The 24151-nt window shown below is 49.9% G+C and overlaps 1 protein-coding gene across 1 annotated transcript in view; it reads right to left on the reverse strand.

The window, feature by feature from the left end:
* Positions 1-24151, reverse strand: part of ACBD6 (acyl-CoA binding domain containing 6) — a 91004-nt gene continuing 66853 nt past the window's right edge. Inside the window, exons 7-8 of the mRNA XM_074598065.1 lie at positions 4801-4831; positions 1-645 (exon numbers count right to left, since the gene is read on the reverse strand). Coding sequence (XP_074454166.1) covers positions 491-645; positions 4801-4831 — 186 coding nt within the window. The 3' untranslated portion in view covers positions 1-490. The remainder of the gene's footprint in view (positions 646-4800; positions 4832-24151) is intronic.

Consider the following 24151-nt stretch of genomic DNA (forward strand, 5'->3'; position numbering starts at 1 on the left):
TCCATCCCAACGCTGTGCTTTTATTTATAATATTTCGTTTGGACCCAGAGGAAAAAAAATAAGAAACTAAAACTCACCCCGAAGAGAAAAGTCGAGCATTTCACCTGGCCCAGCCACCCTCCCCTCCCCACGGAGGAGCCGCCCGGTCAGCACAGGCTGCCCTGGTGAGACATCCAACGCAGTATTTGTGTTTAATACATTAAAACGATAGCTGGGGCCTTCTCCAGGCCCCCGCTCCCCTCCCTCGCTCCCTCCCCATTCCCCCCCTCCCCCAAAATACTGATTAATGTCAGAGCATGCAAAACCCTGATCCCATCCTGCCCCGGATATGCGCTGGGCCGGCCAGCCCTCCTGCTGGAGCGCTCACCCAGCCCCGGTGCTCTAAAAGCTCCCCTTATAACCCCCATGGCATTTCAGAGGGCAACGGGGGAAGAGAAGGGGCGTTATTGCGGAGCATCTCTGTCCTCCCGTGCCGCTGGTCGCCGCGGGGTTAGGTCTCACTGGCGGTGTGCTGCCGCAGAGCCGAAGTGATGGCTTTACAGTCTGTCACCTCCTCCGGCAGGCAGCCCTCCTGGTCCCGGAGCGCGGGGTCAGCTCCCGACTTCAGCAACAGTTCCACGATATCCAAAAACTCGCAGGCGGCAGCTGGAGGAAGAAAGGGAAAGGGTTAGTCTGGGGATCCTGACCCGAGGCGGGGGTGATGGGCGTTTCTGGAACGGTGCTGTCGCTGGTGACTTCCCATGCTTGTGCCAGAGGCAAGAAACGCCATCTCAGCACCTGGCCCGGCGGAGCACATCATTTTTCAGGGCAGTGTTCAGTACTCAATGTATTGCTTGCCTTCGGATTTCACAGTGCAAAGGAAAGAGAAAAGACAGAGCGAGAGCGATGAAAAGCCAGAAGCCCTGAGAGGGTGTTACTGGTGCAGCCACGGCCCCAGAGCCCGGCCGGTTTGCAGGGCATCAGGCGGGAGGACGCACAGGGTGCCCGGGCGCAGTTCGGCTAATGCTCCTTCACCTCCAGGATGGGAGAAGACCCTGGGAAGCGCTACTGCAGCACCACAGAGAGCCCCAAAGTGCCACCTGGGAAAGCCTTCCCTGCCTGCTTTTGTACCCAGAATTTATAATGGATTTATAATTTATAACACATTTATAAACCCTTGCCCCTCACCTGCCCCCTGAACCTCCCAGGGCTCCGCAGGTGGCACGTCCCAGGCCGGACAGTGTCAGCACTGCCTCGCTCCCTGCTTTCATCCATCGTTTCTCCTTGCAGAAAATTTGGATGGTTCTTAGCTGCCGGCTGGACTTTTCCTGAGCACCAGCTCCAAGGGCACAGGCCAGTGCCCACGGACAGCCGGTATGGGTATTTCTAACCCGTACGTCCACTAGCAACTATTTTTTGAACCCTGATTTCCTCTGCCGAGATAGAATCAAGTTTTGACCCGAGTTCTTCCCTGTCCCGAGGACAGCCTGGCAGCTTGCAGCTCCCTCTCCGACCTTGCCTAAGCTTTTTTAAGTAAGAACCAGGAAAAGCAGGAAAACTCTCAATACTGAAGAGCTGGGCTTGGCCGATGGCAGCAGAAGTCCCGGTGCCTGGATTCTCCCTTAAGCCCACGCAGAGCAGATCCCAGCGAAGCTGAAAACTGCCTCAGCCCTCACCTGCCTTACGGTACCGCGAAGCCGGCAGCTTCCTATCACGCTGGCAGCAATTGGTTTTAATTATATTTCAGGCGCTTTTACAACACAACCAACTCTTTTTTTTTTTTGCCGTTAAACATAGTAATTAGAGCGTCTTTTTGCATTAACTCTGCAGTTTTCTACTGACCCAAAGGGACAAGCAGCAATGTTTCATTAAACTAAATTTGATGTGTGACCGGAGCTTATACTGAAAAAGATAAAAAAAAAGGGAATGAAAAAAGGGGTATGGGGTTGGTGAGGAAGCAGGTGGGGGTGTGGGTGAGGCTGAGCTGAAGGGCCGGGGGCACATCCCGGGGCGACGGCACAGCACCCTTGCAGAAAGCTGACTTCCAGGGGTGCCAAGGATGCTGTGGTGGCAGCTCCTGGGGATGGGGAGCTGGTGCCCGCCTGGGGAAAGGTGGCTTCCTCGTCTGGTGCCGCTGGCAGGCACAGCCCGTGTCCCTGAGCGGGCCCTGGGATGTCCCCCCCCCCCGGGGACGAGCACGGCTGCTGGATTTATCGCACCCTGGGAGCCTCGATTTGTCAAGGGCCGGAGCGGCAGCCCTGACACTGGCACGGGTGAAGATGGATTTCCATTCAGCGCAGTTCGCCTTCCGACTCCATTAATCCTCAGGGTTCAGATGATGAATTTCTTTCTTTTTTTTTTTTTTTTATTATTTATTTTCCCGCCAGCGTCCCCTCCCACTGCCCTGCCACAGCAGAGAAAGAGCCGAACAGATGGTGCTTTGCAGGGAAGCCGGAGCGCCCATGAGGATACAGAGCCTGCCCACTCCACGGCCACGTGGCCACAAGTGCTCGGAGAAGCCTTGATTTCCTCTGGGAGAGGCAGCGGCAATGATTTTAGTATTCCCGGCGGGTGGGTGGATGGATGGATGGAGAGGAGCTGAAGACTAACGGGCTGTTGAGCGGGGAGACTGTGCTCATACCCATCAACCCAGCCCCGACCGCCGCCTCCAACCCGGAGGAGAGCCGGTCCCACCTTGGGTCCCACCGATGAGCCGGTGCCTTCGGACCATGCTGCCAGCTGGCCTCCACTTAACCTCCGATTAAAGCCGGGGTCGGCGCCAATCGGAAGGAGGCAGGATTTATAACCCGCAGCAGGATGCAGTTTGACACCGGCTGTAATCAGGAGAGCTGTCACCACAAGGACAGCTGTCAGGCCCACGCCGGCTCATAAAAAGGGATGGAGACACCCTAAAAGCAGTGGCTGCCTTGCTGGCCTTGCTCGTGGGATTTAACCCTTCCCTGAACAGCCTCTAACAAAAGGGGAGGCCTTATAAACGCACTGCTCTGCTCAGCACCGCCAGAGACAGTTTTCATACAAGCTCTCATGCCTCCCCGCTGCAATTAACGGCTCGGTGATGAAGTGCTTACCGAGGAGATTTTCAGTGAGTTCCAGTTTCAGGCCAATAGCCACTCGAATCAAACCCGTTCTCTCATTTAACAAGCTGTTTTCAAGATGGGGGTGATTATATGACCAGATCAGCTAAGTAAGGGAATGAGGACAGCCTGGGTGCAGCGATGGTCGGCCAGGGACAGCGGGGCACCCGCGGGGACACCGGACCCGTGTGCCAGTGACGCAGAGAGGCCTCCCCAAAGATAACGGACAGGGAGGGGAAGCGAAAAAATCTTAAGACTCAAAAAAATTCATGGAAAAAGCCTGCAAAAGCGTCACGATGGAACCATCTGAGCTGTCAGGGTGGATCAGAGAAACCACATGTGAAATAACGTTAATTAAATCAGTTATGTTTGTTTGCTTGTGTCAAACAACCTGCGCCAGCCACAGGGATCCACTTGCAAAGAATTTACATTGAGGCGATGCAGCCACCCTCTCCTCTCACGTATTGAACTTGCTTGAAGCAGGTGCTCTCGGATAACTTACGCTCTGCTTTTGCACAACCTACTATAACCCGCCACGCACCCCCGGGGTAGGTAGATGTCGGTGACAGAATGGGGAGTGGGGGAAAAGCATCTCCCCGGGAGAGAGAAAGCCCGAAATGCGGAATGAGCTGGGCAGAAAAAAAGGCAACCTGGCATTGAGTGCTGTCGTTCTGCGGACGGCAGCAGATTCGCTACTTCGGTCAGAAGGGTAAGAACTTGAAAAATAAAGCATCCCACGGGAAAGAGGGCATGGGGAGAAATCATACGCGATCGTAATTACAGTCTCAGTTCAGGGGCCCTGGAATCTGGTAGTTTAGATCCAGGTCCAAATGCTGTGCCTTGGACTGATCGTCTGCAAAGCAATTTTGCCTTCCCGCTAACGTCCTTGTGGAGAGATCAGAACGAGAGAAAAAGACACAAACACTTCAGCATAACAAGTATGCTCTTAATTACACAGTGGCAGGCATAAAATAAGAACTGGTACGTCTTAATTTTGGAAAAAAATTATGATCTAGACTAAATCGATACTTTTTTCCTATTCCCCACGCATCAGCTCTGCGTGTGTCACTTTAGTCTCTACTTCTCTCATTTGGAGACGGAACAACCTTTCAATTAAAAGGATTGATACAAAATCTCATATCTAATTAGCATGTAATTGTAGGAGGGACACAAACCGTAACTTCGCTCTGCTGGTTTTGGTAAGTAGAGGAGCTGCTGCTCTCTCTCAGTTACCATCAGACAGGTTTGTCACCAGGACACGTGGAGGTGAAGTCCAGCTTGCTTGTCCCCTTCCCCTCCCCTGCGAAACCTCTTAAAGCCAGGACAGACCCTCCTCTCTGCCTTGGCATCCCCCAACCAGAGCCACTCCTGGGGCTGGAGGTGACAGAACCAAGTCTTGGAGGTGGCGGAACCACATCTTGGAGACATGACAGGCGCGCAAAACAAACGCTGGAGAAAGTACATCGCTAACTGGGGGGGAAAGGGAGGCTTTAAGGGGAAATTTGCAGAGGAGAAGGAAGGGAGCACAGCAGTCTTCCTCGCTGCTTCTCCCAGGACTCCTACTCATACCACGCTGGGATTTGCTGGCGGAGGTAGCCGCTGGTTAATCAAATCCAGTTTCCCCGCTCGTATTTCTACTGAAATTTGCTTTCTGTACGTAGACCATTTACTCCAGCTGCAAACCCATCCTGTTAAGAGGGAACAACCAAGCTAAAAGGCAGCTTACCGTAATGGAGTGCAGTCTGGCCTTCCCCGTCCTGAAACAGAGAGAGAGAGACTTGATTTTAGAGGTACTGGTAACGTCGTGGGGATACAAGTAAATCCCAGTTTTAAATAAAAAAGCTGAATCACGGCAATATTTAATTGACTAGATAAACAGCCCAGGACACCCAGCTACCTGGCAGTTAGGCTTTGAATCACCATCCCCCATCAATCCATATTGATGGATAATCAATACCTATCCACCCATAAGAGTGCGTGGATCACGTCATGACACGAGTATAATTCAGTTCATAAGCGTTATCACTTCCAGCCCATAAAAATGAAGGATTTCAGTCCTACGGCCTTACTTTGGGACCCTCGCTAATCCCGATGCTTTAGTGCAAGATGCTTCCGTGCAAGCCCAGCCTTGGCCGGCTACTACAGAGAAGGGTAAAGCGGTGGGACGCTGTGATGTGCTGCACTCTTCAGCACAAGGGAGCACACAGGGGAAAACCCCACTTTTCCTCTAGCTGAACGAATCTTAGGTCCTTGCCCTTCAGAATTCAGGTCTGGACATAGGTAGACCCACAAAGCCCAAGTAAATCAAGGTCTCGGTGGAAAGAGACCTGTGAGTCCTGGGGGACAACAGGATGACCATGAGCCAGCAATGTGCCCTTGTGGCCAAGAAGGCCAAGGGCATCCTGGGCTGCATCAAGAAGAGTGTGGCCAGCAGGTGGAGGGAGGTCATCCTCCCCCTCTGCTCTGCTCTGCCCTGGTGAGGCTGCACCTGGAGTACTGTGTCCAGTTCTGGGCTCCCTGGTTCAAGAGGGACAGGGAACTGCTGGAGAGGGGACAGCAAAGGGCTACCAAGATGCTGAGGGGACCAGAACACCTCTCTTATGAAGAAAGGCTGAGGGATTTGGGTCTCTTCAGTCTGGAAAAAAGACGGCTGAGGGGGGACCTTATCCATGTTTATCAATACTTGAAAGGGTGGGTGTCAGCAGGATGGGGCCAGGCTCTTCTCAGTGGTGCCTGGCAACAGGACAAGAGGTAATGGGCACAAACTGGAGCATAGGAAGTTCCACCTAAACACGAGGAGGAACTTCTTTCATTTGAGGGTGGCAGAGCCCTGGCACAGGCTGCCCAGAGATGTGGTGGAGTCTCTGTCTCTGGAGACATTCCAAACCCGCCTGGATGCGTTCCTGTGCCACCTGCTCTGGGTGACCCTGCTCTGGCAGGGGGGTTGGACTAGATGATCTCCAGAGGTCCCTTCCAACCCTATCATTCTATGATTCTATGAAATCCCCGCAGGATGAGGGTGAGGAAAGGGCTAGGCGCAACGCTCGGGAATGAGAGCCGGTTGCTGAGCTCAACCTTGCGAAGCACCTGCAGTGCAACGGCAGAGCAAAGCACGCGATTTGAAGACATGGGCACGCAGTTCCCTCTTCAACTAACACATACGCCGCTGCATCGGCCGCAGTGGTTTGGGAAGCGTGTCCCGTTCCTGGCCTCAGCAAGCGTGGGCAGGGCTTTGCCTGTGAGCAGCTCGTGCTCCCGTGGCACGTCCAGCACCGCAAACCCAGGCACAGCCCCGTGCCGCAGCCCCGTCCTGCCACAGAACAGGTGAAATAACAGAAGGAAAGAATTATTGGCCCCTTTGCTTTCACTACCCCACCGGGATTAGCCTCTAATTCAGTTCTTTGCCTCCTTAATTTATTTGCATCTGTTTATGGAGACTTAAGTTTTTAATTACCATTATCTTTGGGATTAAGGTGCAAATTCTACAGTCTGCTGGGGATTCTGGAGCAGGCGAAAGGGAAAAGAAGAACAGGAAAACAGGTAGAAATCCCACCCGTAGCTGTTTTGGGCCTTCTGGTTTCCCAGCCTAATATTCTTTTGACATTAGCCGTGTTCAGCTGAGGACCTAGGAATGACTTGGGTCTCAGGGCGGGAGGTGCAACGCTTTGCTCTGGGACACCGTTCCAACACAACAAGCACGGGAGCAACAGGGACAAAAGAGAAATGCCCGATTTAAAAGGCATCTGCCGCCTAAACATCCATTTCACGTCTTTGCTGGGGAAAATGCAGGGGGTGAGATTGTTCCTTCCCCCTGCTCCATGCGTGGCCCTCACGCCATCGTTTGGAGGCGCCTCACTTCAGAAGCCTGCTTCTGCCCAAACTGCTAGCAGCGCAACGCGAACGGCTGTCACTAGAAGATCCCACAAACCAAAGAACTGAAGGAATCAAAGACGGCATCCATTGATTATTCCACACTAATAAGGTAACGGATCTGAGCCAGAGCCCCCGAGAGGTCCTTAAGCACATGCCTTCTCGGAGGAGTGACAGGGCCAGTACTGACTTCAGCAAAATACGGAGCAGGGCTGGGGAAGAAGAGGCAGGAGGGCTACGAGTGAGTTAGTGGAAAGGCAGGCTTTCAAATAGGCGGGTCGTGTGTGTGCTGGGGGGTGGGAAGCCAGCTCCCCTCTGCATTGCCGCCTTCAAAACTTTTGAGGCCGGCAAAACCCGCGGGTGAACGGGATTGGAGACGTGCAGCAGAAATCCCTTTCCATGGGAACGCTTTGCTGCAAAACTCCTTAGAAAATACGTAGGGCTGCTCCGGGAATACCACAGCCATTTGCTCCTCTTCCAAAGGAAGAAAAAGGAAACCTTCAGCAGCAGGCTTTTGGCTAACGAGGCTTTTTATTTCTCTTAGATGTACTTTCTGGCATTTATTAGGCTGAGAAGAGAGTGCAAGTCCCAGCATACGAGATGCATCTCTTTAATCCCAGCATGGTTTTTAAAAAGAACTATTAATCCAATGTTATGCAAACACTGGTTACACTTTATTTACACCGCGGATTTGTTTTTTTTTTTCCCCTTTGAGCCTGATGGCTGGCCAAATGCTATTTGTTATACTTCTCAGATGCTATGCTATTTGCTTGTATTTTCTCTGTGACAAATTTTAATCCAGGTAAATGGAAAAAGCTCTAGTGTGGTCACTCACTAAGGGCCTTGAAATGCCCTCCAGAGGCTGCTGATCTCAATCCCTCTTTGACTGGGCTTTTCCGAGCACCGTGGCTAATGGGAGCCCGACGCGCCCAGCTGCTCCACGCACGGCGCCTGCCTCCAGGTACGGCAGCGCTGAGCCTTCAGCGCGACACGGTCACACCTGGGAACTAATCAAAGACGGGCCGTGAAAGCAAGGATTACAGCTCCCACCGCGGAAATTATGGGAGACAAATATTGCCTCCCAGGCGCGGGAAATGTTTCTTTTACAACGAAATAAGACGCACAGAAGTGGTCTTAAGATGAATTGTAGCTCGTGCAACGGATATTTCCTGACGTGTGACAGAAAGCAGTGGTTTCTGGAGCATCCTAGGGAAGGTGCAGAGTGACCTTCTCCCAGGATGTGCCTCTGTTGGGACGAATGACCCCAAACGGTGAGCGGGCAGGGACAGCCTGACACAGCCTCTGCCCTCACCTCGCTGCACCCTGCCCAGGGCACCCGTAAATGTCACCTCCCAGCCTGGGATCGCCGGCACCAGCCAGGAGCAGGGCATCCCGCTCAAATCTCTGCAGCCGGGAGGAACGCAGATGCCGGCAGCAAACAGACAGGCTGTTCCACTCACCTGGCTTCTAAGCGGGGCAGCTAATTTTTCTCCATTGAAAGCCATCAGGATTTTTGTTGGTTTATTTTACACAAAGTACTGAGTTGGAGGGGGGTGTCTGTCACGATTGTTTACTTCTTCTCCCTCCAGTTTAGCTTTCAGATTACAGAAATGTAAATCACACAGAGCTGCAAGTGCAACAAGACCCAGAGTCTGTCAACACACACTGAAACCAATCATTTGATAAATCTGTAACGTAAAAACCTGAATACCGTAACCAGTTATTCCGAAACTGTGCTTATGGAAAGTTAGGTAATCACACTGTGTTATCATTTCTGTGCTAAGGCATGTGAAAAGAAATTAGACTTTTTTTTTTTTTTTTCCTGCAATAAGATCTTCTGTAGCGCGAGAGGAGCACAAAGCGAAGGTGCTGAGTAGGGGAGCTGGTGTCAGGGAGAGCAAGAGAAAAGAGCGCAGCTCTGGGGCCAACACCGAGCTCTGCTCTATGCCAGGATGCTTCTCAGAAATGCCCTTTCAACATTCGCGCATCAGCTGGAATAATGTCAATGCCACAGGTTAAAAAGGAGGCACTCGGCGCTCCGATTCCGTGAACTCCAACACAAAAGGGAGAAAAGGCCAGGCTCAAAGCAGTAACGCTTAGTGTTTCTGTACAGCTTTGCTTTCCGCTTGCAAGGCACCGGCAGGTACCTGTCCCAGAGCCCTTTTAGCAATAGCCTGGGCTAAAAAGAAGGAGCTTGTGGAAATGGCAGAACCCATAGAGGCAGACAGAAGACAACCAGAAAGAAAGGAACGACCATTCATTACACACTCAAATGCACTCAGTCCCACATATGCAAGTTACTGACCAAAACCAGGTCGATTCCAAGCTTTCTTCTTGCCATCTAACGCTGCGTGCCGTCCCCGGTGCCTTTTACAGCCTCCTGGCACATCTGGCCGTGGCAGGATGACAGCCGAGCTGCACGGCCTTCGAGGGAGACGAGAGCGTTTCCAAAGACTTCAAAAACAAAACCAAATGTCCACGACCACCAAAACCATCAAAACAAAGATGCTGCAAAATCACCAGTACCTCCTACGTCCATGGCCTGCGACAGATGTCACTCAATGAAAATCCAACTACTAGTGGGTAACTTATTGGATAACAGGATTGTGTTCTGCTCCTGAGAAATTGAAGCAAGAGAAATGAGAGAAGATGGACCGAGTGCAGATGGACCAACTGTCTTATCCGTTAAGTGGTACTATGGCTACTGCACATCAATTTTGTCTTATAAGTGATAGGATTATATCGGTGTTGCCATCCCACGTTCCTTCCTTGGGAATTTCTGTACCCTGCTTAACCTAACACAAGGTTTTGGGACTGAGGGGCAGAGACATGGAATCGGCTCGGCTGAGCGCTGCTGAGATGCCGCACATGCTATAAAACACGATTCCTGCTGCCCTGCCATGGCAAGCAGACCTTGATGTGCCGGTGTTTGACTCTGCTGGTTTCACGGGACAGTTTTTAAAGCAGTGTTAGACACGCATTGACCTTCACTCTCAAAGCTGCGTGCAGAAACCTCTGCGAGTGGGAGGGCGGCCCTAAGGGAGACCCCGTCTCTTCATCTCAGGTGTTTTATTTAGCCCAAGTACAGAAAGAGGCAAAACAAAACCCTGCTGGTTACCTTGGTGATCTTTGGTTCACGTGGACCCCCTATGGGTGATGAAGCTGGGGCCGGACAGCCCCCCACACCGTCTGTGAGGGTCTGCACAGGATCCCAGACCTCCTTGAGTGCTGGCCCACACTGAGACCTCGTCTCTGTGCCTTCCAGCGCATCGCCAAGCGCAGACACCGCCAGCGCGGAAAGCACAGCAGAAAACATACACACTAGCCTCTCCCTTTTGAGGGATAGCACATGCACTCTTTATTTTAAGGTATTCTTCCCCCCCTACCACCGCCGCATCACCTCTTCTTTCTGTTCATTTGCGCACCTTCTAAGGTGCACACTCGTTCCCATTGACAGACTCCAAATGTTGGCAGGGATCGCAGGAGATAAGAGCGATGAGGTGATAAGAGTGTTTAACAGCGCTGGGTCCTGGGCAGCATGGATGGGCCGGAGGGAAGATAAACATTTACACTACATCTTTAGAAGGCGAGTGAATAAAAAGGGCTAGAATACAGCCTCTGAACAAGCACTGGTGCTTAGGAGCTGTGAATATAAATCTCTGCAGCCTCCCGACACACACTCACTCAAGCCAGGGAGATGAAAAATAGCAAGAAAATACTTCCCTCCACTTTTAAAAAGGGTTTTATTTCTCATTTATTTCCACTTTAGACTTCAACTTCCCAACAATTTACTTTAACCTCATCATCTTCTTTTTCTCTCTCTGAAATTTTATCCCCAAGATGACTGAGGGTGAGACTACAGCTAAAAGCACACCAGGATTTACATGCTAATACCCACCAATACGTAAAACCAGGCAATGCGGGCTAATACGACCAGTCTGAACTCCACCAGACAATTCAGTAGATGGCCTCAACACGGTCTTTATTTTCATTTTACACACAGCAGCCTGGGTTTGGACACGCACACTAATACATGTAAAATGAATGCTTGCCCGATCGAAGCAGACAGACAAGTGCAAATCGCTGTGTGTGCAAATGCTGGCATAGAAAAGGAGGGGTTCAGTTTGCAAACTGATACTGCTCTTTTAAAAACAGAACCTTAGACCAGTGTGTGCCCACACGCACCAGGACTTTTGCTTTTAGTTGCCTTCTGACCCTTTAAGAAATGCCAGCAACAGTGCAATCTGAGAAACAAGACGGCTTTGTGCCAGAACATCTAGAGTCCCAAATAGCTCCGACAGTAGGAAAATGAAGTGGACTTTTATCTTTTCTCCTCATTTTTCAGCTTCTGATTTCGCGAAAGCAAAATACACTTGTGACAGCTCAGCTTCACCTCCTTTTTCAGACTGGGTGTCCCATACGAGGATAACTGGTTGGCTGGTGTTTATGAAGCGCTTGCGTTATTGTTAAGCGTGGGCTGTTGTGAGACGCCGTGATGCGCATCCTTGGTACCAGCTCAAAGTCAGCTCAGGCACTTGCCAAGGACCAACGCCGCGGGACAAAGGATACAGAGCAACCTCCGGTAGAAGCAAAACCAAAATCCATGCGCTGTCACAGGCAGCTTATTTGGGGATTGCAAATAGCCCAAGCTAACAAGAACAGGACTTGGATATCCCCTAAGTTTGGTTCCCCAATTAAATCTTCCACTTCCCTTGCATGTGGGTAGGCTTGGCCGGGACCCTTCTCTTACTGAGCTCTCTGTCTCCAAGAGCTCTCTCCTCTGCCCCCTTCCTCCCATTCGGACCTTCGCCTGCACTGTGCCGGGCAGATATCCGTAAGGATGGAAGGTGCTAGACAGATCTTTATCATCACCTCGTGGGCCGTTCTCCAGAGCCTATCGCCAGGCTATCATTTGGCCTATCTTCTAAGTGCCTACAGATAAATTAAATCTGCATAGAGAAGCAATTATTACATTTCTAATGGCATGGACCCTTACAGCACAATCTGCTACTGAAAGGCAAAGGAAATTGCATTAGCTTTTGTTTGATTCAAAATTACGATCGAGGGAAGAGGGATGTTGAAGCCCTTTAAAGCCAAGCCTCTGAGCTGGGGATCATTCTGCCTGGGGACCTCCCTATTCATATCGGCTGCCTCAGCTCATACTCCCGGTTCATTTAGGTGCACTAATTCGGAGGAGCCCTCCACTTGCAAAGCTGCTGCGAAAACCAGCGCTAAGAAAACTCAGAGAGGACACGATGCCCAGGAACTGCCTGCCGGTCCCTCCCTCCCTCCCTCCCGAAGCCTGCATCTGCTAATGCACCCAAACACCACCGGCCCGAGGAGTTCAGCGTGCCAGGGTTACGCTAATCCCTCATCGCCCTAGTTTCTAACTGGTGGTGTACCTAAATTTCCAAGTGCAATTTCAATGGGATTTATCACGTCTACTATCATCAGCGTGTAGCGCCGCTGGCACAGATACAGGCTCTCCATATCCCACCACAGACACGGCTGTCTTTAATTGCAGAACAAACCGATTTCTGAATCGCACACAGCGGCTCTGAAACTCTCCGGGCTGTTTTCCTATTGAGCATTTTCACCTCAATTTGCAGCCGGCATTCAGAGCACAGCTGCGTATTTGTACGTACGTATTTATAGCTTGCTCCAAAGAGTATTTGCTGCCGCTTGTTACTTCCAGCATCAGGCATCTTTCTGGTAATCAAACAAGTGTGTTGCTGCTATATAGAAAGCTGCGGGGGAGCTTCCTCTGCCCGGGGATCAAAAACGTGTTTGGAAAGAGACGGTGCCCAGAGCTGTAACAAGCGTCACGGCGCTGCAGCTGAGCCGGCCTCCCACAAAACCCTGCAAACAGGACAATATTCCTAAAGGCAAGATGCTAAAATCTCCCTTCTCAGGGTGCTTCCCTGCCCCCTCCCTGCGTAAAAGTTAGTAGCTCTTGTACGGCTTTATCACTTTAGCGTGGCTGAGGCAGATACCTGGTTATTTAAGGGGCAGGATAAATGGGCTGAGACAGCTTTCCCATCCCCAATTCACTAGGGAATGCTTGGAAATTCCACCTGACACCGGGACCGCGCTGTGCTCTTAAACAATCTCCCGTCTGATCCGATTGTTCCCCAGTGGGGAGGCAGGCTGCAGCTCGCTCAAGAGTCATTGATTGGATTAACAGCCTAATTCCCAACAGATGAATAGAATACTGATGTCTTGTCAGCCCACATCATAGAAGGAAAACACAATCTGCTTCTACAGCCCCGAAATTTAACCCTTTGCTTCCCCGCTCCCCGTCCCCAGGGCACGGGGCTGAACGCATCGGTCTGGCACTTTCAGCTTGAGATCCGACCTGTCTGAGTGAGAAAAAATATATTAATCTTTGGGATGGTTTGCCTAATCATCAACGTGCCACGGGATCACACGTTATTCTCCATAAGGTTAATTTTGCAAGAAGCCCTCTCTTCACCCTTTCTAGACAGAAGAGATTTATACTGTGGACCTTAATTTTTTTTTTTCTTCTCTATTTTTACCACCTGCCGTTATAGGAAATACCGTACACTTCACAGTAAGTGGCCGAAAACGCATAACCTTAAAGATATTTTTTCTGAAATATACAGATATTGAACGTTTTCTGAGTCTCTCATTCGATGAGGAGGGCAGACCTGCCTGGAGAGGAGCATCCAGCCGCGCTGCAGGAGAGGCATCGCTGCAGTGCCCTCTCCCTCCAGCCGCTCTTGGCAAGCCGCAGGGCAGGGGAGAGAAGCCGCCGGGCACACCATTTGCTCTCGGAGAGCTCCCGTTCCCCACCTCCTAATGGAGACACTAATGTTTTCTTACCTCATAGAAAGACCGTGATAAGAAATTAATTGCTACTGGTCAAATGTTCACTATTACAGAAGCAGGACTGTATGCATGTTAAAGAGATTCTCCGAGAACAAAATTTATTTATGGCCTCCTTGGCACTGTCCGCATTTATTTCCTTGCTTGGGAGACAAGAATAAATAAAAATCATCTGATTTTAAGACACGTATTCAAAATTACTTATTTTTTTCTCAGATCACTGGGGTCCATGACGCTGTGGGTTTTGTTTCCTTCTAACAGCCACCTTTGATGCTTGCATTTACAAACCAGGCAGATACACATTTGAATACTGTCATTCTTTAAGCAGCAATCCCAGAATATACAGAAACAAACAGAGCTACAGCACTCATGCCAGGACTGTAACCCGTATCGAGAGGTGGCCTCTGGAGTAACTCTGATCCAACAGTCTCAGCGGCAACAGCTGACCAACTCTTCAGCTGTTTTTCCCACCTCTGCCAGGTGTACATCACCTGAGAGTAGCCAGGTTGCTCTGGGAAACAGCAATACAATATTTCCAGTTTCATTTGGATTTTACAGCTTGCGGGCAGAGTGGAAAAATTCCCTCCATCACTCCTTAATTCTAAAAACCTAATTAGCCCAGCACACGCGACAAATAGGAGAGAACGCATGAAAGGATGGAGGTGGACACTTTTTTTTTTTCCCCTTTTCTTTTTAACAGTACCTGCTAGCTACGAGAGTTTTTTCTGGACTTCATCGTTTCACAGCATTAATATGCATACAAAAAACTTGCTAGGAGACTGACTGAAAGAAACAGGCCTTCCTTCTCCTGGCTGCCGATACAGCGACCCTCCAGAGAGACGCAGGGTGCTCCGTGCTCGCAACGCGAGCAGTGGGGAGGCAACAGTACGTGTCAATGACCGAGCTGCCTTAACCAAAACAATTAGCGAGAGATGCCGCATCGACTCAAACAATTCGATTAATGCAGTGTTAGCGCTGGTATTTTAAAGTAATTTGAATTATTAGCTCCTTTTACAATTTGAAACCATAACGTTTCATTTGCAGCCCAGATGTGAATTGTTTCAGAACAGCAATAAATAAGTTAAATGACCCCTGTCCTTTCCAGCCCCTGTCCTGTGACATGGCAGCGTTGTATATTCACGAATCCAGGTTAAGGATGGGGACTGGGGCAGTTGTGCCCTGGAACTAGCAGACTGCAGGTTTTATAAATACATACAGAAATAATTAAAATCTAAGGGGTTTAGAAGGGTTAATCTCCTTTAAATAATCTCTGCCACAAAGCCTGTAAAGTCACTGCTGGCACCGTGCCCGCGTGGGACCGGCTGTCGGATATCAGGACAGCACGTGTGGACGGGAGCAGAGAGATTAAGCGGAAGCGCCGCGGCGGTGGCCCGGCAGACACGCTGCTGCCCCGCATACAGCTCCCCTTGTCACCTCTCATTTCCCGGGGCTGGAAATGCTGCGAGCAGGATGGGATCCGGCCCCAGCCGGCAAGTCAACATGCCACTTGCTCCACCTGATTAAAGAGGGAGAAGAAGCTTGATTAGGCTGCTAAATCTAGCAGGTTGGGCAGGGGACAGCGGGAGCCGAGAGCATTGCTGCCACTGCCCAGTTCTCCTGAGCCCTTTCTGACTTCAAGGCAAATGCTGGCTTATATTTATTTAAAGGGAAATAAATACCTCTTTTCCTATACAGGCTTGAAGCGACAGCCCTGGGCAGCCAAGGAGACGTTGCACTTTTAATTGTCAGCTAGCATGGACTCAGAGCAGCCACTCTGCATTTCAGGACGCCCTCTTCGTATAAAGTGTCATTTTAAAGCCAACAACCCAGTGGCCATTAGAGATAAAGAAATAATAAAAAAAAAACAGAGAAAGCACCCCTGTGTGGGCTAAAGCAGTGCCCTGTCTGAACCCACAGTTTGATTTCTGCTAATTTGGGCAAAAGGCAGGGTCAGCTGAAATGCCCAGGAACCCTGCAGTCGCGGCTGGAGGGAGGTCGCAGTATCGTGACGACTTGCAACAAAACCATGTCTGCAATAAAAGTACAGCTACGCTGCACATGGTGACATGCCGCAGGAGGAGCAGAGGTGCCGCTAACGGCCGAGGGATCTTTTCCTCTTTTAAGTCAGCGAGGATAAATACTCTGAAGATGCTGTTTTGGTCTCATAAACCTTCCCTGTCTTGGTGTGCAAAATCAAAACTTTCCACGTTGAGACGGCCTGAACCATCCTCTGAACTCATTAAATGAGAGCCGGATTTTATTAAGCCAAGCTTGGGGAAGCCTGGGCTCACACGGGAGATGAGTTACAGTGGCCCATGGCCCTCAGCTTGAAAGGCACATTTTTTTTTTATTCTCCTTTAGAAAAACCCAATACCTGGGAGCTTGCTCAGACGTTTTAAAGCATCTCAGGACAGTGCTGTGCCCTGCAGCCTCCAGACAGCCTTTCCTTCCCAAGCACGCCTGTTTCTTAAGCATGCCGACTCCTCTTTGTGGCTAATCTGGAATTAGAGAGGACGTTCGCGCACTCACAGCCGTCTGCCAGAGGGGGAAGGCATCAGAGCCCGGATCCTGGCCCGAAGTGGACCACTGCCAGGGACAAGCTGACTGCACGTGTTGAGTTAAGAAGCTCCCGTCTCATCACCTCAAAGGGCTGCTGCTTTTGTGACATCCAACAGCCTTTTAGCAGCCTCTGCAAATTCTTTTAGTAGCTGATTTACCATTTTTTATTTTATACGGCATGAAGCTGCTCTTTCATGTGATCGTCCACCACCAAGTACAACTACACGTCAGACTGAAAACTCCCCTCTCAGCCTACGATCATTGGGACTGTTCCCTGATGGAAGAAAGGAGAAAGAAATACAGAAGCAAAATTGGTGCTGCGTATTCGCAGATAGACAGGTTTCCAAACAGCTATTAATAAAGTGTCAATACTAAAGGAGAAAAGGAAAAACGTCTGCAGAAAACCGCCACAGGACATCAAACCGTATCAGTTACTGGGATTTCTCGATGGAGCCACAATGCTATTAAAATCAAGCTGAACTAAGTACTTGCAGTTTGGTCTGTCATTACTTATTTAGTGAGATGCAAAATTGATCTTCACTTTAAAGGGCTCTTTCAAAGTCGAGAGGCAGCACTTGCTCCCTCCTTGTGCTGTATAATAGAGGCGTTCCTAATGAAATTCAGCAGGGGCTGGAGGCAACCAAGGAAAACCGCAGCCAACTCCATAACAGGCAGATTTATGTTCAGAGATGTCCTGCTTTTTGAATGAGTTATTCTGCACAGGGCAGGAATAACAGGTTCGCCATTCACGGGTCGTACAAGCGCGGCAGAAGGTCAAGTTCCCCGGCGGTGCTCAGTACGAGCCAAAGGCTGGGCCTGCGCCGAGCCGGTCCATCCCATTTCTGACTAATGCAGCCCAGGGAGCCCGCCGGGACCCGGACATCTGTCCTCAGCGCCCAGAACTGGGACCAGCCCATTTGGCACTGGGCGGATGGCTGGGGAGGAGCAGATGGCAAGGACTGGTGGTGGCGACCGACGTGGGGCAGAGCTGAACCAGTGACCCTGAGGTGAAAGGCTTCGTATCTCCCATTATCAATCCCCAGAGCCCCCTCCGAAGTAAGTGTTGATACATTAATCTTTCTGACTGATGGAAACAAACTGCAAATATAACGTTCCATGGGGGAATCTTTTATTATTTTGAGCCAAAATAATAAAAGCTTAAAAACCTAAAGTTAAGGGCATTCTTCGGTTTCGTTCTTTCATCAATGTTACTATTTAATGCCATCCTTTTCCTCTTCCACGTACCAAATTTAAAGAGCACGTCATCACGCATTAGTCTCCGAGCGCGGCCCCAGTGTGGATTGCTGCAGTAAATAATAAACTGGTGTTTGTGCTTCCTCCTGTGCATGCTGTCCTCCTAAATAGTTTAATAACAAAGGAGTATCTTTAGGAGCGCTGCTGGAGTGCCTCGATGAAGCATGTTGCGTAGCATAAATACCTACACATCAGGACACTTTTCAAAGCCATCAGGCAGAGGGGTCAGTCTGTTGTGGGTTTTTTTAAAACTGCACAAGCTAATGCTTTAAGAGTGTCTTGATGGAATCAGGGAAATTGGATTGTCCCCCCATTTGCTGGCCTAAAACAAGCCTTTTTTTATTTATCCCATTAGAGGAACACAAGAGAAACCTTTTAAATGTCACTAAAATTTTCCCTGCATTGCAAAACCCAGTCAAAAGGGGTTTAATTTTCCCTGAGACCTCTTAAGTAATGCAGTATGTCAAGGTTTAATACATTGCGCGTAGGAGATTCTCTATATTCTGTGCTGTTTCACCAGGGTGACTCTGGCGGGTCGGTCCTGTTTGCTGGATTCGGTCCCTGCCAGCACCCAGCTGCTCACCCAGCTCGCACCTCTTTAGATCAGTTCTGGTCAAACAAATAGACAAGCGATAACGAGACGAGACGTGCCTTCCCAGATCAGTCCGGGATTCCCGAAAATTCAGCAGTGCCTGCCACTCTCCAGTAATTCTGCTCTGTGAGATGGGGCGGCCTCTGCTTTTGTGAGAGCTCGTAATTTATAGGCTTTATTTACTTATTTACAGGAGGACTAGAGAGACTTGGCAAGAGGCACTTATGTACACAAGGCTCCAGATTCCCCCGGAGTATTTAATATGACAAACATAAGCCGCATACCAGAGGCGGAGCCCAGGATTGAAAACTGGCAGCGCACAAAGCGCTAAAGCCTGCCGGCTAAAGGCAGCGACAGGGTCACTTACTCTTTAAAGGCCGGGCTGGTGCCCGCTCAACCCTTGCTGCCCCAATGGCCGTGGGGCATTAACGCCAAAACAGCTTCTCCCGGCCGCTCCAAGCCCATCCCACTTGTCAGCCAGCCTGTAAGAGACGGGTGACCTGTTCTCCCAGAGTAATGCCAACTAGTAACATTTGCTACTAAAATACACCATTATTTCGCTCCTGCAGGATAAGGGAGTTCTCTGTCCGCCCCGTCCTTTTTGCAAACTGCGAACACGTTGTCACAGCACAGCAGAAAAGGACCTGGGGCGGGGGGGGGGGGGCTGAGTCATTTTGGGCTGACTGTATAATCCTCCCCAGCCCTGGTTTTGTAGGGAAAGGAGGAATTAGAGGGCAACGAGCATCCAAGCTGGGGTACGTGAGCCCTCAGCCTCCTGTCCTCAAATCCACATGTACACACCGAGAGCTGGGGAAGGAGCAGAGACGGGGAGAGCAAGGAGGAGGGGGCAAACCCCAGCCTCTCAACTAGTTACAATAAAACACAGCCCAGCGACTAAGATGCTGCCTCCTGATCTTCCCTGTAGGGCTGCATAATCTATTTTACAGAATGTCAAAATTCAGCATGAAAATTGGAAAAAGGGTGGTGGTGGTGGGGGGAAATATCCCAGACTGGCTGGTTATTGGACCAAGGGCTGTGTTAAAAGGATCAGGAGGTGGTGGGCCGAGCGGTGGGGGAGGGAATGGGATAAAGTAGTGGGTCTAATCAAATCAGTTTAAAAAGCTGCAGCCTCTCCGAGTTAACCTTGCCAATCAGAGAGCGAGCAGGAGCATGTCTGTGCACATTAAAGCGGGAGCGTGTCCTTGAACCCGCAGCGTACTCCATCCTCCCCCCGGCAGCCCACGCAGGCTGGGTACCCAACACCCTCGGCAGGCAGCCGCAGAAAAGCCCAGGATTAGGCACCCTCCTTAGCCTCGCTCAAGTGGAAGTCGACACGGCTCGGATGCTTCCCTGCGATTAGAGGTGAGCTCATGGGATTAAGCCGGCAAGAGTTGGAGAAATGTTAAAAAACAAACAAACAAACAAACAAAAAAGAAACGACAAAGAAATCCCTCCCATTGACAAATGCTGTCGTATTGAGCCTGGCAGCTGTGAGACGCATTACTAACCTTTGCTAATGACTAAGGGCACTGAAGTCACTTTAAAATAAATATTCACTAGGAATTACACGGGTAATCTAAAGGGATTATCCTGCTGCCTTAACAGGTCCATAAACTAAATGTTAAATGGTCCACACAAGTGTTTACATTAATTTTGACCCAAATCAACCCTTCTGCTAAAAGCTGCGGAAAGCCAGACTCAATTTTGGAAACCACTTGTCTGCATTGAGTTAGCGTTTTTACAAATGTCCCCAGATCCCCCGTTTTCTGAAGGAAAAAAGGGACTGAGCTCTTGGAAGCCAGGGGCCTGCCAGCAGCCAGGGAAAGGCTTTAGCAGAAATGTGCATTCAGAACACGGAACAGCAGGCACAAATCCAGTCTGCCACATAATCCAGTCCCTGTGGCAAAAGTATCCATGTTCAGAGTCTTAGCTCCAGCCCTTCTTCCCTACGGAGACAGGCAAAGCACAGCGTGGGGAGAAGGAGCTCTGCCAGAAACAGTGGCTGAACCCCAATCATTCCGTGCCTCAGTTTCCCCACCTGTAAAATGGGGAACATGCCATGTGCCTTCCAGCCGGGGCACTTGTCCCCGTGCCTCCCATTTCAGGAGGGGAATTCCGCTGAAGCAGTGCTGTGTGTCTCACTGAGGCTCGGCAGGTCTGGAGAGCAGGAGTTAAGGGGTATGCTTCAACAACGGGGACTGCATTACAAGAGGAGAACAGCTCCTGTGCACCGGCCTGCAGCTCCTGACAGCAGCTTCAGCGTCTGTACGTGAAAAAGTATAGTCTAAAAACACACAGATGCCTTAAAGCCCCCATATGCAGTTGCCTGAATTGTGTCAAATTCCCAAAATAGTATCAAACGCAAACGGGGAGTAAGGACTACACAGGAATAATTAAAACTACATCGATGCTCCCCTCCAGCAGGCATTTCAGACCCAGCCTTAGAAAAAAAGGACTCGGGGTTATCCTCATTTCCCAGCCCGCGCTGCCGGCCAGGGAACACACTGGTGTGTTCAGGGCCCCTCAGCCCAGCAGACAAGGTGCATCTCCAGCCTGTGATCAGACACACTGCACCTGTGCACGCCTTTCAAAACTATGTCATTTTTTTAACCCGGACCCCCTTAGCCTGTCTATCCGAGTCGGCCAGCAGGCACACTTCTGAAGGCAGCTATTTCTCTAAGGCACGCCGAATTCACTTTTAAGAACGCAACAGCACTAAGAGAATGGAAGAGACATAGACTCCTTTGAAATCCCACTGCTCCTACACAATCGCTAGCAATAAGCCAGAGGCAAATCAGGAAAGCGTGGGACATGATCAGGCTGCTTGAAGCACAGAAACGTGCTATGGCAATGGATCTGAACAAACCCAGTCCCTGGGGCCCTTGGAGGTCCACTGTACAACTCGGAAAAGAAGAATCAAGCACAATGGGAAGCTGGCAGACAAAGCACAGTCCAGAGAAAGATCAATATTCAAAAACCTCGCTTTTACTGGTGGAAGGAAGAAAAACACTTGTGACCTTCATGTTTTTTCAACACTTCTTCACGATGTTCAGAATTTCCTTTTTATTAGGGAAAAAAGGAGGAAGGTCTAACCTGGTAAAAGCTAATTTCACGGGAGATCTTCTTCGAAAGCCTTGGCAATAGGAGTGGGAGCGCTGTCTATCACCCACCGAAGGCAGCGCAGGAGGAGCGCTCCAACAAGCGCATTTTAAACTCAAATGCCAGGCAAACATTAACAGCAAGTAAATCCACAATTTTACACACTCTCAAATGAAAAATCATTCCACTAAATGAGATTTCCTCCCTCCAAAATCCATATTTTTATGAACTCTTAAATATATGCTAGAAAAAAAAATTAACATATAAAAACTAGGACTTCTGTCTTTAAAGATGAATTCTCCCCCCTTCCTTTTTAAACAAACAGTTTCAAAGTTTTCTTCATATATTGTAAAAGAATGATCAAGAGGAATAGATCAACATCCTCCTCACTGGTTTCCATCTAAGTGACCTAAAACAATCTCCTGCAGCTGAAGGAGCCCTGAACAAATGGGAGAGTATCACTACTAAGCCAGCTCTAAAACAAAATACTGACCGCTGTAAAAAAGGCACAGTTGCTATTTTCACTCCCCATCCCAGCTGCCAAAGGCTGGGATAAGAAAGCTTTTAAGGAGAAGCCACAGAGGGTGGCAGGGCAAACCCTTACCCACAGGAGTGTCCCTGCAGGCATAGGACAACTCACCCACAGACACCAGCCCCACAGGGTGGGCTGGCACCATCAGCCCTTTCTCAATTGGTGGATAATTCACACCAGCAAAAGTATTTGCACTTGCCAATGAAGCCTTAAATAGGGATTCAGAGCACCAGGTTTGTTGCAGGATTTAAATTGGCCGAAATCACATTCCTGAGTCTATTAAGAGGGAACACCTGTGAGACGTGGTAGTATCGGCTGCTCTGCACTGCAGCTACTGAGGACGTGTGAGTGGAAGGGGAGACCTCTCAGCTCTGCCGAAAGCAACGTGAAGCCTGATAGCTGTATTAAACACGGCTATTCAAATATCAGCTCCTTCCTGAAAAGCTCCTCCAGAAAACTGACAATCCATCCAGGATAACTCCTGGATTGTTGAAGTTCAACAAGGCCAAGTGGAAGGTCCTACACTTGGGTCAGGACAGCCCTCGTTATCAATACAGGCTGGGGGATGATGTGATAGAGAGCAGCCCTGCAGAAAAGGACTTGGGGGTAGTGGTAGATGAAAAGCTAGACATGAGCCAACAATGTGTGTGCTCGCAGCCCAGCAGGCCAATCGCATCCTGGGCTGCATCAAAAGAAGCGTGGCTAGCAGGCCGAGGGAGGGGATTCTGCCCCTCTGCTCCACTCTCGTGAGACCCCACCTGCAGTACTGCATCCAGCTCTGGAGTCCTTAGCACAAGAAGGACATGGACCTGTTGGAACAGGTCCAGAGGAGGCCACAAAGATGATCTGAGGGCTGGAGCACTTCTGCTGTGAGGACAGGCTGAGAGAGTTGGGGGGGCTCAGCCTGGAGAAGAGAAGGCTCCAGGGAGACCTTAGAGCCCCTTCCAGTACCTGAAGGGGGCTACAGGAAGGATGGGGAGGGGCTGTTTACAAGGGCAGGCAGCGATAGGACGAGGGGCAATGGTTTGAAACTAGAGCAGGGCGGGTTTAGATGAGACATTAGGAAGAAGCTCTTTACAGTGAGGGTGGTGAGACACTGGCCCAGGTTGCCCAGAGAGGTGGTGGAGGCCCCATCCCTGGAGACATTCAAGGCCAGGCTGGATGAGGCTCTGAGCAACCTGATCTAGTTGAAGATGTCCCTGCTCACTGCAGGGGGGTTGGACTAGATGGCCTTTAGAGGTCCCTTCCAACCCAACACATCCCATGATTCTATGAGCTCACCCTTACTGCACTTCTTGGTCACACCACAACGCCTCCCAGCACCTAAAGCAGAATGGAAATGACTGCTCAGGAGCTCCAGTTTGTACTGGAGGCAGCAGCCCTCCGTATCTAAATGTATCTACTGAAAGCATGCAAAGTTTAGGTAAGCGAAGCCCTTCTGTGGGCTGCATCAATGCCTGATGCCTAACCAAGACTGAATTTGGATATGGAAATGCATTCATTACTGTATTTCTCTGAGGTGATACAAGCAGCAAGGTATGGAAAAGCTATGTGATATCTGGGGGCCAAGTGGTTTGGGGTTTTTTTGGTGGTGTTTTTTTAATCTTTTTTTTTATCTTTTTTTTCTTCACAATACCCAGTTATGGACGATGCTTACTAAGGAGAATGGGTGAATGTGGACTTTGATCATCCTTCCCCCTCAGGAAACCTTTTCTGCTGTAGGCAGGACTCCTAGTTCAAACACTCCTTGCGCCATTCTGTTGCTTGTTCTGCAAAACTTGCCCCACATCTCTGTGACCCTGTGAAGGGAGAAGCCCCCCAAGTCCCTATGATTTTATGCGGTTGTAGCTGTCATCAGAGCAACTGTGCAACAGCATAAAATTCAAAGATAGATAGCTTCACTTGGTGGCTTTTCACACCTTGAGTGCTCAGGAGACAATACCCTTCTCTGAGAAGAGGCACAGTACTATAGAGCGATGGTACATATTAATTTCTAAAAGAGGATTTTAATCATGCAACGTCCTCTGCAGTCGCACAGAATTTAATCTCATTGCTGACAGTGGGTGATGGGGGAGCATGTTAAGTGGAAAAGTTGTATTCAAGACCTTCTTGCAGATATGTGCTATGGGCAGTCCCTTGGGAGGAAGAAAATGACCCAAACTGGTCTCTCTCACCGGTGAACATCCCGGCCCAGGGCCCTGACGTACCCCAGCCGCTCGCACAGCAGAAATGCAGGTGCATTCCTAAAAGTTCGGTGCAAGGTTCAAGTACGTGTATTAATACCGTTAGCATTTATCAAGGCTTACTTTACAAATATTGATTTAT

This window comes from Larus michahellis, chromosome 8, assembly GCF_964199755.1.
Source record: "Larus michahellis chromosome 8, bLarMic1.1, whole genome shotgun sequence".
In the NCBI taxonomy this organism is placed as follows: domain Eukaryota; kingdom Metazoa; phylum Chordata; class Aves; order Charadriiformes; family Laridae; genus Larus; species Larus michahellis.